The following is a 15,364-nucleotide window of genomic DNA, read 5'->3' on the forward strand; positions in this document are numbered from 1 at the left end:
AACTTGGGAATCATTTGCTTGAATCATGACAGAAGATTCATTTATGCAATTCTCTCCCCTAAGCGGTCTGGTTGAACACTTTTCTTAATTGACTTAATGAAGTTGCCTCCCAGCATAGAAGTGGGATCCAACAATGAAATTCTCTTGAGACCTGGGGCAAAGCTCTATTTATGTTTCATCTAACCTTTTGCTCTTTGTTACTGAATATTGCAGTGATTGTATTCAGCTTGTGATGGCATTTCAGAGTGGATTAAGAATAAACCACATATTTGGAACTGGGGGTCATGTGCAGGCCTGACAAGGTAAAGGTGATAGGCTTCCTATCCTGAGGGACATTAGTAAATCATTTGAGTTTTTTTCTATAAATTTAGTGGACCCAATTCATTTTCTTTTCCAATTAAGGGCAATTTAGCATGGCCAATCCACCTACCCTACACATCTTTGGGTTGTGGGGGCGAAACCATGTGTGATAATTCGTTCCCAAATATACCACTTTGTCTTTCAAAAGTTGGGCTTTCTTGGAGTTTACTTTACAACCAATGTGCTGTAGGAGTTCCAGGAGTTCGGCCAGAAGCTCGATGTTCTCTGCCTTGGTGTCTGTCTGCAATAGGTCGTCCACATATTGGACCAGACTTTCGGGGCAAAAAAATTTTGATAAACCATTTGCCAGCTGTCGGTGGAAAATGGAGGGGGAGTTGTGGAATCCTTGTGGAAGGCATGTCCACGTGTACTGCTGACATTTAAAAGTGAACGCAAATTTATACTGGCACGCTTTTGCCAATGGAATGGACCAGAATCCGTTACTGACGTCCAAAACCGTAAAATATTGTGAGTTGAGTCCCTGTTTGAGCATGGTCTCGGGACTTGTGGCTACCGTGGGTGCTTCTGCGGGGGTGACTTTGTTGAGTTCCCGGTAATCGATGGTGAGTCGCCATGATCCATCGGGCTTTCTCACTGGCCAAATCACGTGGGGCATTATTAGTAGAGGCTACAGATCGAAGTACGCCTTGTTTTAATAAGCTGTCAATAACCTTTGCGATTTCTCCCTCTGCCTCTTGGGGAAATCCATATCGCTTCTGAGGTCTAGGGTCAGGTCCTATTATTTGAACCGAACCAGCCATTTTGCCGGTCATGTTTATGACTTGCAAATGCGGACCTGTTTTTCTGAAGGACTGCCCTAACCTGTTTGTCTGTGCTAATCGTGGTCGGGTCAAACCAAAAATCGCCGACTGCGGTAATCTTGTTTGCATACTCAACTACTGTGAGCGTTGCGGGGGCTCTTGCTGACTGTCATTTTCCAGACACATTGATTTACTGGATCAAATGAAAGGTTGTGGGAGTTCATGAAGTCAGTGCCCAAAATGTGTTCTGCTGTGTGGTCCAGATCGAGCAAAACTATGGGGTGTTTTGTCGTAATGTTGCCAATTTGAATGGGTACAGGGGCTGTGATGTGTCCCTGTTGTGAGTGGCTTGTGAAGCCGCTGAGGGTGATTGTGGCTGTAGTGGGCCACGTGTCTTTTTGGAACATGGTGGAGGAATTAATTGTGGTGCGGGACCCTCCTGTGTCCCAGAGAAATTCGATGGGCTGACCCCGTATTTTCGCTGCAACGACTGGTCGGCCGGACCTATCCCAAAGGGTGTCGCAGACCCAACTGGGGGAGCCTGAACACCGTCAGTCAGTTCCGTTCAGGTCTGTCTGGTCTGAACTGGTGCTTACACTATGTATGGGCTTTGTCTTGTTATTAGTCAGAGTGCCTGCCTGCTGGGCTCTCTGTGGCTTTCGTGGGGCATTGCACTCTCGTGCAAAGTGTCCTAATTGTCCACAGTTGTAACACTTCTGTGGGGGGCTGTTCCTGCCTTCGTTCACCCTTGCAGGGTTCTGGTGCGCTTTCACTGCTTGGATATCTGCCTCTGCCTGCTGTTCTTCGGGTTTCCTAATTGCGGGTTTGTTTTGGACAGATTGCTCCCAGGAGTGAGACAACCTGTTTAAAACCCATTTTTCATTGTGCGCTTCTTCCGAGGGGTCATAATTGGTACAGGCTTTTTTCCTGCCTCTGTGGCATGGGAGATAAGGGTGCGGGTCCATTTGGCCATGTTGTCTTGGGACAAATGGGCGCGTTCAAAGGTTCCAAAAACGGCTGTAAAATGGATCCACAGGCGTCCAGCAAACGCTGTGGGGTGTTCGGTTTTCTTCTGCCTGCACTTATTCAGGCCTTCTAAAGGGTTACCTCTGTTGTAGACGATCGCATCTAGGATCGCCGTGTGCATCTCTGCAAGGGTGCCTCATCCTACATTCTGTGGGTCGGGAAGGGCTGCAACAGCCGAAGGGTCTAAACTCAAAACTGTGAGCTTCACTTGCTCACGCTCATCCAGGCCGCACATGGTCGCCTGCTGCTTTACTCTAGCAAAGAAGCGGTGGGGGTCTGAGGTGGGGAGGAACGGTGTGATCTTTTCGCACGCGTCCCGTAATTGGGTCACGGTTAAGGGGGTGGTGTAAAGGAATTCTGCGCCTCCTGATGTGACTGTGCTTTGGGTAGTTACTGGATTCATGGGTGCCTGATCTATCTGCTCTGTGGGGGGTTGGGGTGCTTTTCTCTTTTGGGGCTTTCCTTGCGCACATGTAAACATACCTATGCGCGGTTTCATTTAATTCTTGCCAATCAGGGCTGTCTTCTTCATCTAATTGTGAATCAAAGGTGCTCTAAAACCCATTTTGCACTGAAAGCAAAGACTACAGTTCCACAATCTGCTTCCTGCATTTCGCATGATCTAATGAGCTTTGTCTGTGCTCCATGGTGGCAGCCATGGAGTGCTCTTAACGCTGCCTTTAGATCGCTGCACTGCCTTTGCAATGCCTCTACCTGTTTCTCTGTCTCTTCTCTTACCAGGACTGCACGTTGCGTGTCCTGCAAGGTCTTATCATACTGGGTTTGGAAGCTGCTCAGATGCGCTAGACAAGACTGGTGTGCCCCCTTGGCATCATCCACCTCTCCATCCTTTGCTGCCAACTTCCTTCTTAAATCTATATTCTCTCTTTCGATCTCACTAACATCGACCTTGCTCATTCGATGTCTCTCTTCTATCTCTTTGCGGAGCGTCCGAACGACCTCCTCTGTGCCTTGCAATTGTGCCAGACAGGACACGATTGCCACCGGCTCGTGAGCTTTTCCCAAGCTTTTCTTATGGATCTCTGATAGGTTCTCCCACCAAGTACGTCCTATACTCCCGGGTTCTGTTTCCTCATTGTCACAGAATACACTCCAAAGGGGCCATCCTTTCCCTTTGAGATATTTCCTGGTCTCTTCTTCCCAAACGGGACACTGTCCTACTCTGCTGCTGGTCGCTGCAACCTCGAATCCCCAGGGGTTCATAGTGTGTTCCATTGCCTTCATTGCCATTTTCTCTATCTGAATGCTCTTTTAAAATCTGGAACGAGGGGTACTGAGGTGTTCGCTAGTTTCCGGAATACAAACTCCCGACAGTTTTTCGCAACAAAAATCTATCAGTTTTATCTTATAGCCCTGTTAGTTACACATGCATTTACACGCTTCCGAATTATGAGGATTGATCAGAACTGCTTGAACACTTGTGGTTTTTCTGTTCCCAATTGGATTCTCAATTCAAATTTTGGGTTCTCCCGGAATGGTTAGGCCACTTCTAAATCGGGTCCCGGCGGAGTCGCCAGTAAATGTTGCTAACTTTGGTTGGCTCTTACTTCGTTGCCCGTTGGGTCTTTACTGAATTTGCTCTTTTTCTATAACCTTTGCTCTAGAGTCGCCAGGTATCTTTATGATACCGCCACGAGGTTCAAGTTCAAGTACTGATCAATAACTCAACACACCAATTAGTAAGATTCAAATCAAAACACATTTATTATACACAGTCAATCACTACTCATGCATATAACTCTACTTTCTCGACTATCTCTATCGCTAAAAGGCCTATACTTCGCTTCGGAACTAGCCCACCAGGTCAGGGGAACAAATGGCCTTTCATTCGATTCTGAGTCTGCAGAATTCAAAAGCTGGCAGGGACTGGTAGCTAGGAGCGCCTAGCTCGTAGCGAGCGTTGACTGGAGACTTACTTGGTTGTTGCGGCAGCTAGGCAGTTCACTGTCGAGGGTTGGTTCGAGTTGCTGAGTGACCCTGCCAAGAAGACCGATTTGAACTTGTGGACTCTACTTTATAGTCCCCAGGGACTTTGTGCCGTTCGGGGCGGACCCCGTACCTGGTTCCAAGTGATTGGACTATGTTCCGATCACTTGGATCGATTTCGCCAATACTGGAGTTGTTCCCTGATCGCTGGGCGGTCCCTGAGTGTCCGTTGGCCTTCCTTTGTCTTGGCTCCTGCTGGCGCCGAGGAGTCTGGCTTGGCCTTATTCACCTTCGATGTTTTGATTGTTCCCGGGGATCGGCCATTAGTATGCAGATGGCTGTGAGTTTCAGTGCTGTCTGGACTTTTGCAAGTTCTAATACACAGGATTTTTGCGCTTGCTCGTTTTTGCCTGTGTTGGCTGAATTTCCCTGTAGTCTTTGCGGATCGCCATTTTAAGTCGGGAAGTGGCCAACCCAGGTGGCTACAGTGATTCATATACTTAATTGTTTTGTAGTCTCGTTTGTGTGTCTTTGTCTTTTTTTTTAAATTAACAGTTTCAATGGTTGTTATTCGAGGACTGAGCTGGTTATTCTCACAGGGGTTTCATGTGACTCCTCACACCATTCCAAAAACAAAACTAGACATCCCCTCGAACAGGTATTTCAAGTTGGGATATCCTCAGAGACCCATCGGTGTGGTCATGACAATATCCATATATCACATGAAACTTAATTCCGAAAGTAATTCTGTGTGAAATTTCACTTAAACCTAAATGTGGTTATATGGGCGACATGGTAACACAGTGGTTAGCATTGTTGCTTCACAGCGCCAGGGTCCCAGGATCGATTCCCAGCTTGGGTCACTGTCTGTGCAGAGTCTGCACGTTCTCCCCGTGTCTGCGTGGATTTCCTCCAGGTGCTCTGGTTTCCTCCCATTAGTCCCGAAAGAGTGCTGTTAGGTAATTTAGACATTCTGAATTCTCCCTCTGTGTATCTGAACAGGTGCTGGAATGTGGCGACTAGGGGCTTTTCACAGTAACCTCATTGCAGTGTTAATGTAGGTCTACTTGTGACAATAAAGATTATTATACTTTGTTTATATTTGAATTTAATATAACACCAATATGTAGTTCTTCTCCAGTGGCTACAATGTGAGCAATTTCATGCCGCTAAATATAGTGTCATGTTCCAGTACATTAACTTTGTCAATTTTTTTAAAATTTGAACACACATAGATTAAAATGGCCATTGCAAACCACATGGCCATTGGTATTTTGAGCTCCACTCAGTCCTACGTCTCAAGCAAATACCTAATTAAAATGAACATTCACAGCCATCCAGAGAATTCACACGCCTTTGTTTAAAGATGGACCATCAACAAAATAATTTCAGGCAGCTCATCTTTCTGTTTCACCATTGACATAAGAAATCTGAAACTCAAAAGTGTATTTGATGAATGTGGATTTTAAAGTGTTAAACGACAACACAACCTCCCTTTTTGAAAAACGACTATGAACTTGCATAAGTCACTTGCTGTGGAAGCTGTTTTGTTGCCTCTTTTAAATAACAGAAACAAGCTATTCTTTAGCGACAGTTCCATGAAAAAGCCATACAATCAGTCGCAAGTCATCGCAACAACCAAGGTAATAAACAGAAATACCTTGGAAGTGGGAGAAAGACTCTTTGACTCCCTATCCAACCTGTCCCAACTTCCAAGTTCAGCTGAGAACCAATCTCCCAGATGATTGATTAGAATAAATCTTGAAGCTTACTGAGAATCCTATGCTTTACAAGAGCTTCACTTTAGAGTACCCAATTCGTTTTTTCCAATTAAGGGGGCAATTTATCATGGTCAGTCCACCTAGCCTGCACACCTTTCGGTCGTGGGGGCGAAACCCATGCTAACACGGGGAGAATGTGCAAACTCCACACGGATAGTGACCCACAGCTGGTTTCGAACCTGGGACATCGGCGCCATGAGGCAGCAGTTCTACTCACTGCGCCACCGTGCTGCCCACACTTCACTTTAACTTAAGCATCAACTCACCCAAGAAACTACAGGCCTGTCACACAAGAGGCTGGGACAATCATGGTGTGTGTGTGTGTTTTAAGCCTCTTGGGCAAGTGTGTGATAATACATATTTTTTAAAACTCTGAGCTTGCTGGTGGGATTATTTAAATTGGGATCAATACCTGATGGTCAGAAAGCACACATCTTTTACATATAAACGTATTGATCATGGGCAATAAAAACTGAACACATTCTGTTTGTTATACTCGGGCACTAGAAACATAGGTATTGTTCAAAGTTTGAAATCTCTCCGATTATAACAATTATACATTGTCACTTGGGGCAGAAAAAAGTGAAGGGAGTGCGTGTTACTCTTCATTTGTCTTTTTTATTGACGAAGAACAAGTGAAAGAGACATCTTGCAACTTTATAACACGTCTCCGCTATCATCTTGAACAAACGCATATTCTGCTTATAACAGGTCAGTTAACATGTAAATTTATTTTATTTTGATCCCGGACCAGACCCCAACATTTGCTACGATACCAGACAGAAACCCTAATAGCTTTTAATTTGTAAAGCTGTGAGGAAAGGATACTTGGCTCCAGGAGTGATTCCTTGCACAAATAGGTATACGGTCTATTAAAACAAACTTTGTTATTAACACAGCATTAAACTAACTTTAATATCATAAAATTACCAGTTAAACAATGCTTAACAATCAAATGAAACACTAAATCTTAACTGCTATCTTCTTTAACTCCAATCAGGTCAAAATCCACTTTTAAATACAGTTAGCAAATACAGAAATCCTTGCTGTTTAGTGATGTGTTGGAGAGCAAGAGTGAGAGAGACCCTTCAGGAAACAGCCAGATTCTTGCCAGTGTCAAAACACAGCTTTTCTCAAAAGCTGCTGTTCTGTTCACAGCCAAATCTAAGCTGACTGACTCAAAGTCTGACTGCTTCAGCCCCTGGCTCATCCCATTTAATTATATCATCCCTAACCCTTCAAATCCCGTGGCCTGATTATTTAAGTTTAAACACAATGGGCGCGATCTGCCGACCACGCTGCGCTGTAAAAGCAGCTTGCCGCGGCGCAGCAAAGCCGGTGAAAGCCGGGAAACCCCGCTCCCGGGATCTACCCGGCTTGCCATTCCTTGCGAGACTCAACACAATCTCGCGAGCCATTGCAAAGGGAATCCCGCCCATCATGGACGGGATCACCTTTTAGCAAATCTGCATATTAGAGCGAAGCAGTAAGCCTTACTCTAATGTGCAGATTCCCAAGGTACCTGAGGCTTTGGATCTCTTCGTCCTGGGGACCTCGGGCGAGTGCCGTTTGGTACTGGTACGCACAAATATGGACCAGACTGAATGGCACTCCTGAGAATCTCCAAAGGGATAGGAGGCCCCAGCTGCATGCCGTTTGGGCAGGGTGTTGCCCTGGCATGGCTGGTGCCACATGGGCACCCTGCATCCCGATCTCTCGTTACAACGGGGAGTTCCAGCAACCGGAACTCCCCGTTGTAAACGCATTCTCTGTTTAGGCCCCTTATTCACCGCGAGTCGTGTTGAATAGCCATGTGTTTCTTGGCACTGTGAGTGCCAGTAAACACGCGGCTAAACACGCTCGCTAGGGGACTTAGTTCCCTTTTGGGAAGATCGCGCCCAATGTCTTTAATTATCTACTCCCCAGAAATCATAACAAAACTACATTAGGTTTATCCTTTTACACATAAGCATGATCTTATTTTTATGATGCCTTAATTACCCCTTCTGTACTCACCGTGTCTCCCTGACTTTTAAACCAATATTTTTTTTAAGTTTACTGCAGCAGATATATACACACACACTAACCCAGGCGTTTAACTATTACTGCACCAGATACATATAATACAGTATATCTGAAATTCCTACATTCATCGCAATATTATCTTTGATTTAATTGAATTAAATGCTTTGCTCTTCATTAATGATTCCACTTCACGATGCTGTACGAGAATTAAGAGTTAGTTTCTTTTTCCCATTCTTTCTTTCGTAACTCACTTCTTTTGATTTTCCCACTAATGGTCTTGGGCAGTTCCTTCACAAATTCAATCTGTGGGGAAGCAGAAAAGGTAGTCCATGATTTAGATGAGTTCAGAACACCTGTACTGTCTTTACCAAGAACTTAGTACGTTTATATTTTGGGACTAAGGCTGTCCTGAAAAAGTGAAATTTAAAATACAGCCAGATCCAGTCATGCTTCTACATATGCGTGCATGATTTTTAATGCTGTTGCGTGAAATATTCACCGTGGTTTATATCCGCAGGCAATTTTAAGTATGAATTAAATGTTCAAATGGAATCTGTGTATATGGACCGTGAAGGGGTAATTGTGAGTGTGGAATTGGCCTGGGAATAAAGATGTAGGAGGTAGGTGTCATACTTACAACTACTGGTGTGGGATTTGGGGCAGGACATGGTATTAGAAAAACCTTCTAAAGGTTGGAATAATTTAACAGGAAGGTTGATTGGGACAATGGAGAAAAGGGAGTTGGGTAGCTGAGAATTTGATTTCTGTCAGAATAAGAATTCCATAAGCTGCTTACTTGAGAAAGGACGTACTGGCACTGGAGGGTGTGCAGAGGAGATTCACTAGGTTAATCCCAGAGCTGAAGGGGTTGGATTACGAGGAGAGGTTGAGTAGACTGGGACTGTACTCGTTGGAATTTAGAAGGATGAGGGTGGATCTTATAGAAACATATAGAATTATGAAGGGAATAGCTAGGATAGATGCGGGCAGGTTGTTTCCACTGGCGGGTGAAAGCAGAACTAGGGGGCATAGCCTCAAAATAAGGGGAAGTAGATTTAGGACTGAGTTTAGGAGGAACTTCTTCACCCAAAGGGTTGTGAATCTATGGAATTCCTTGCCCAGTGAAGCAGTAGAGGCTCCTTCATTAAATGTTTTTAAGATAAAGATAGATAGTTTTTTGAAGAATAAAGGGATTAAGGGTTATGGTGTTCGGGCTGGAAAGTGGAGCTGAGTCCACAAAAGATCAGCCATGATCTCATTGAATGGTGGAGCAGGCTCGAGGAGCCAGATGGCCTACTCCTGCTTCTAGTTCTTATGCTCATTTGATGTTGAAAGTGAAAATGGGGGTTGGGGGGGGGGGGGGGGGGTGGGTAGGGGGTAAGAGTTGATGAGTTTTCAGTGTGAATCAAAGTCTTGCCTTCTCGGAAAAAAACTAGGATTGTGTGAGTATGACGGAATACACCACTATTGTCTTAAATGTTCAGGAAGGTCTGGCAGTGTTCAATGTACGCTTCAGCCCCAGCACAGTGAATTGTTGTAGGGGAACGGTGTAAACGGGAGACAGGGAATTGGAATGGATAGAGGTATGTAGAAGACAGAAGCCAGATAGCTGTTGAGCAGACCAGATAGTTTTTTTTCCTAGCATGTGCAGTGATCAAGTCAGACAATAGCTTCCGCAGTGGTTAAATGGAGCTCTGAGCTCTCTGTTGAATTTTGTCAGGAGCAATCTCCAATGATTTGATTGCAGTCCAGGTTCCCTGCAAGGCCCCACCTCTGCTGATTTGCCGCACAACGGCCTTGGCCAGTGCGGATATGATTATGTTGGCGTGGCAGATTGCTTGGGCAGGATGTGGGATCTATGAAGAGGAAGCAACTTTTAGTTGTGGCATATTGGTTCCATTGCAACTGCCATGGGGCCTCTGCTGTTGTTCCTTGGCATGGTGGTCTTAGCCGTACAGGCTGGCATGATGGGAGGCGAGCAGCAGCTGGATTGGTACGGTCCTTGTGTAGCAGTAGGAACGTAAACCTCCTCCAGGAGCTTTCTTATTGTAATCTCCTTTGTGTGAGAAAGTGGGAGGTTGCTCAGGACTGGGAGTCAGGGGAGTGGTATGGGATGAGTTGTACCATACTGGCGCACAGTACTCTGCAGTCAAGTAAATTATGGCAAGCACTAAGGTCCTTAAGGTTTGAGCATCTGCATCCCATGAAGAGCCAGTAAGTTTGCTGAGGAAGTTGTTTCACATTTTAATTTTTGCTGAGATGTTTTTGATCTGATGTAGTATTTATAGTGAACAGTTAATACTTAAAATGTTTTTTGTGAGGGGGAAAAAAATGTTAAATCTTACCATCTGGTGAAAAGGACAATTTCAGTGATCCCTATGTTTCTACATGATAAGACTAAAATTTATGTAAGAAATGTCATTTATTTATTTTGTGTGAAGCATCTTAGGTAGAGCACTGTTGAGCTTTAGGTTATCAATACAAATGGAAACTGTACAACACTGCCTCATAATGTATCTCAGAAGTCCATTTAATAGTTCCTCTCATAGTACTAAAATAAAACAGGATAGATTTAAAAAAAAAAAAAAATTATTTATGGGATGTGAGCATTGTTGGCTAGGTCAGCATTTATTGACCATCCCTAGTTGCCCTTGAGAAGGCGGCGGTGAGCTGCTTTCTTGAACTGCTGCAGTCCCTGAGGTGTAGGTGCACCTACTGTGCTGTTCAAAATGGAGTTCCAGGACTTTGCCCCAGCAATTGAAGGAACGGTGATATATTTCCAAGTCAGAATGGTGAGTGACTTGGATGGGAACTTCCAGGTGGTGGTGTTCCCAGGTATCTGTGCCTTTATTCTTCTAGCTGGTAATGGTTGTGGGTTTGGAAAGTGCTGCTGAAGGACCCTTGACAAAAGTTTAAATCTTTCCAAGAGTGTAAATGGCAAACGTTATCAGCCCCATTAGGTGCACTGCATTGATATTGTGATTCAAATTTCAGAAAGATGCCGGTAACCACTATGTAACTTAATTTTATCCCATTTAGCAAGTTAACATTTCACTGGTCAGCTGGCAGACTATTGTAACTATTGTATTTATAAGAGTTAGCTATCTCTGTAGATAATTAGCCATTGCCCTTCATTTTCTTAAACTTCAACAGGTTCATTTGCTAAAATTACAAATCCGATACATGTATTTAATATTGCAACATTCAGTTCGGTAGTTTAAAAGTCCCCCATGTCAGCAGTTGGAGGGTGTTGTATTATGTTACCCCCTAAGCTGCTACTTGATGTAGGCTCTGCTGAAAGATGCTCCAGACTCGGAGATAAGTTTAACGTATTTATTGAATGATTAACAATGCTCTTAAATGAGTTCGACACTGTATTAATCTGCGTCTAGTAACTCAGTCTATTCTGCTAACTATACAAGCTTGCTCTCGACCATGTACTAGGGTGTGATGTTGCTGATAATCAACCCTGTCCTGCTCTCTTAGTTTCTGCCGGTGGAAGAGGCAGAGCCTGTGTGCCTTGTCCTTTTTATAGTGTTCGTGTAGTGCCTCCTTTTGGTAATGCCGCCTCTGGGTGTCCTGATTACCCATTGGTTGCGTGTCTGCATATCATGACAGAGTGGATGTTGCGCGCGCGAATGCAGATTGTGTGCAATCAATGGCAGAATGCCAACAGCATTTACCCTGGGTTAGCAGTTTTTTTGGAATGGTTTTACTATTTGCACCGAGTACATTGAAACCCAAGAAACATGCACTAATTGAGAGACCCAAATAACTTGCATGATAAAAGATACAAAAAGCACTCTGAGATGATGGACATTTGCCAATTATGAAGTGCAGGCAGCTTTCGATGCACCACATTTATTTTGTAACCAGTTAGAAAGTGGGATGTGCAGATCAGTGCGAGGCAGCAGTGGACTTTGCAAAATAAACTACCTTTGTGGGGAATGGGCAGCTGTAACCAGTATCCAAAGCTGCAGGAAAAAATGCCTGATCTCTTGAGATTGCATGCAACCATGGCTCGCTCTGTCCCAGGTACAGAGTTTTTACTGCCCCAACGGTTTAAGAAATTTCTATTTTGAAAATAAGGATATTTCCAATAAAGGAAGACAACTACCGGCAGTCCCAGAGGTGTTTGTAATTTACATGTTTCACTGTACAGAAGTTCACAACACATCACACTGGGAAAAATCACTTGGCTTGCAAACTGGTATTAACACATGAAGTTGCCTGTAATAAAAATTCACAACACTATAATGACTTGCTGTCACTCACCACTTTATTGTGATGACTGATCTTGCAAGAATTAGACCCAACCTGTTATAATAGCTGTCATTCTAAACCAGGAGAGGTAAAATACAAACCTTTCTTGGGTATTTATATGGTGCGGTGACTTTCTTCACATGTTCTTGCAATTCTTTAATTAACTTGTCAGGATCACATGAGGTGTAAGCAGGACTTCGAATGACAAATGCCTTCACAACCTTAAAATAAGAAAATTTATTTTAAATAGAGAAAATAAGTGACAGACCCACCAAGGATTGTTATGGGTATTGTGTTGTGTGTGTGTGAAGATCAGATTTTGAATTAGTTGTGTTTGTGAAAACCGATTGCAATTATAGACATTATACTGCAAGGAATGTGTAATTAAAATAAAACAAAGAGTTGAACCTCCTGCCTAATACCCATTCTCAGTTAAGGTTTCCCCTAAATATTCAGTGTGATTGTTCTGATGGATCTCCACAGCTTGTTTTAAAGAAAAATCCGCTACTGGATGAAGTTGTTTGATTAACTCGGTGTTGGTTTCTAAGCATACCTCTCCTCTGATTGGATCAGGACTGCTGACCACAGCTGACTCGACCACAGCCGGATGCTCTATCAATGCATTTTCTACTTCAAATGGTCCAATACGGTACCTGTGACATTTTTAGAATAAAAGGTGTCACATTACTTGGATTATTGGTTTACGTTAAAGTATCTTTAATGCATGATATTTGTTCTCTGGAAATGCTTTTTAAACAAAAAAAAAAGATTTCTCCGGATATTGTTACGACACCCTGGGCTAGTGTGTGGTCAATTCCAGCCCCACGTGCCCCGGAGTCACCACACAAGTGGATTAACCAATAATTCTTATAAAAATCCCCCACACCTTTGGCTCTCGGCTGCCCATTAAGTATAGTCACCAGGTTTGTAAGTTGAAACACTTACTGTTTATTTATAACCAGAACAAATATGAAATATACAGCAAATACGGCTGCTTAATGTCGAGATAAAACCTGACTCCCCTTTAACTGCCCCACCCTCTACTCACCACACACACAACAAACAAACACAGAAGGTGGAAAATAATAGGGATTAAGGTGAAAAGATAAGAGTCCTTGCTTCAGATGATGAGTCCTTTAGTGCACTCCCTTCACAGTTTGAATGTGGATTAAAGTATCTGGAATACAGCTTCTAATGACTTTGCAGCTCAGCAGTATATTTTTATTATAACCTGCCTGCTTACCACTGGCTGGGGACTAATGGCAATCCCACAACCCTTTGGGTGTATGAGCTTCCCCAATGAGGGGGGCAGATAAATCATTAGCAGAGTCCCTGCATAAATAGAGCTGGCCAGTATGGAACCAGCTCGATATATATATATCTTACTCAGCTTTTCCAGCAAAGACCTTCACGTCAGCCTGTTCATATTCAGAGTTATCAGATTATGGATTCTGCTTGCACTGGCAGTTCTGGAGAGGGAGGGTTACCAGAATCTCACAGTGGCCTTTTGATGAGAATTAACTGGGATTCCTGGAGTGAGTTGGTTATATTCCTCCATCCCGCTTGCAGCAATGAAAATGAAATTAACTCCAGTCTTGTGACACTGAGAAACATGACAGTAAGACCAAGGCAAATCTCCACTGGCCATTGGGCAGGGCACAGATACTTGAGCCAATTCGTTGGCCACCTGACAAGTCAATCAAACTGAGTCATCACTGATGTCAGCCAAAAACAACACAGCCTTCTGGAATCTGCTTCTTTGAATTAAAGGCTGCATACAGGTTGCTTCTTTACCTTAAAGATACAAGCTGCATTGAAGTCACAGGTCCATTTCTCATCCATGGATCAAAATGGTAATACCAAAATGAAAATAAGGGAATACGCAGGAAGCAAACAGTATGCCATTATTTCCCCTGACTGAAAGGTTAGGCAGGTGATCTATTTTTAATTCTTTGCCACTCCCACTCTTGAACCTGTTGCTTGTTGGTGTGCAGGAGTGGACTGAGTAAATGATCTCCAGGAACTAAATGATAGGAAATACTATTGCACGTTGACCACCTACTATGGCACAACATATTGAATTGACAACTTCCTCCGGCCTAATTTGTGTTTTGGAGGTAAATACAACTTGATGATAAAATTTACTCCACATAATCGCCAGAGTATCAAGCTACACGTTTTTCTATTTAATGGTTCCAAATATTATTTTACTTGTCTGATTAGAAAGCATTTTCTCCATTGAGAAAATCACTTCAATTTCCCAGTTGAAGGCAGCTCTTTGATTGCTGCAATACACATTTGCATAGTAATAAAAGTTGATTCACCGACATGTTAAGTTCCTGACATATTCAGCCTTATAAAACGGTGGCATAGTGGTTAGCACTGCTGCATCACAGCGCCAGGGACCTGGGTTTGATTACAGCCTTGGGTGACTGGAGTTTTCACTTTCTCCCAGTGTCTGTAGGGATATCCTCCAGTTTCCTCCCACACCTCAAAAGATGTGTAAGTTAGGTGGGGCGACGGGGATAGTTATGGGGGGGGGGGGGGGGTTGGGGATGCTAGGTAGGGTGCTCTTTCTGCAGGTTGGTGCTGACTCGATGGACCGAGTGGCCTCCTGCATTGTCGAGATTCTAAGATTCTTGGGCATTTATCATTCTCTCTCCCTTGTCACAAATAAATATTACAAGTATAAATTCTTGATTTAATAGACCTTTAAAGGTTGAAGTGTTTATATTGTTATTAATCTATTTACAAATTGCCCAAACCTGTTAGCCAATCACTTCCAATATAGAAACTCATTATCTGCAGGAATACTAAGAGTGTTGCAATGAATCGTTAATGGAATTTGACAGCTTGATTTGTAAGTCAGGGCCATGGTGAAAGATTATTTGTAATATTTAGTAAATTAATGAATGCCCAAGGATTCTTATATTGTAAAATACAACAGAAGGGCTATGTTAAGCCCTTAGTTAGCATCTTTTTATTTAAGAATGAAACATTTGAGTCAATAAAATGTGAATAATTGGATCACTATACCCAGCTGATAAAATTATATCATCTGATCTCCCAAGAAACCAGATGTATCCATCCTCATCCATTAGACCACGGTCTCCAGTCAAATAATAGTCTTCTCGTAGGACTGCAGCAGTTCGTTTTGGATCATCCTAGCAACATACAAATAAAGCAGCTCCAAGTTCAAAA

General features: G+C 43.3%; 1 protein-coding gene across 2 annotated transcripts in view; it reads right to left on the bottom strand.

Annotated features, from left to right (window-relative positions):
• Positions 1 to 15,364, bottom strand: part of LOC140394404 (acyl-coenzyme A synthetase ACSM3, mitochondrial-like) — a 79,124-nt gene that overhangs the window by 10,862 nt on the left and 52,898 nt on the right. Inside the window, exons 11-15 of one of the 2 annotated variants that reach the window (XM_072481647.1) lie at positions 15,200 to 15,327; positions 12,717 to 12,816; positions 12,265 to 12,384; positions 8,152 to 8,203; positions 6,474 to 6,744 (exon numbers count right to left, since the gene is read on the bottom strand). In XM_072481647.1, coding sequence (XP_072337748.1) covers positions 6,674 to 6,744; positions 8,152 to 8,203; positions 12,265 to 12,384; positions 12,717 to 12,816; positions 15,200 to 15,327 — 471 coding nt within the window. In that variant the 3' untranslated portion in view covers positions 6,474 to 6,673. Of the gene's footprint in view, positions 1 to 6,473; positions 6,745 to 8,151; positions 8,204 to 12,264; positions 12,385 to 12,716; positions 12,817 to 15,199; positions 15,328 to 15,364 lie in introns of those variants that run through there. The other variant, XM_072481646.1, reaches the window with a different exon arrangement.

Source organism: Scyliorhinus torazame, chromosome 17 (assembly GCF_047496885.1).
Source record: "Scyliorhinus torazame isolate Kashiwa2021f chromosome 17, sScyTor2.1, whole genome shotgun sequence".
NCBI classification, from domain to species: domain Eukaryota; kingdom Metazoa; phylum Chordata; class Chondrichthyes; order Carcharhiniformes; family Scyliorhinidae; genus Scyliorhinus; species Scyliorhinus torazame.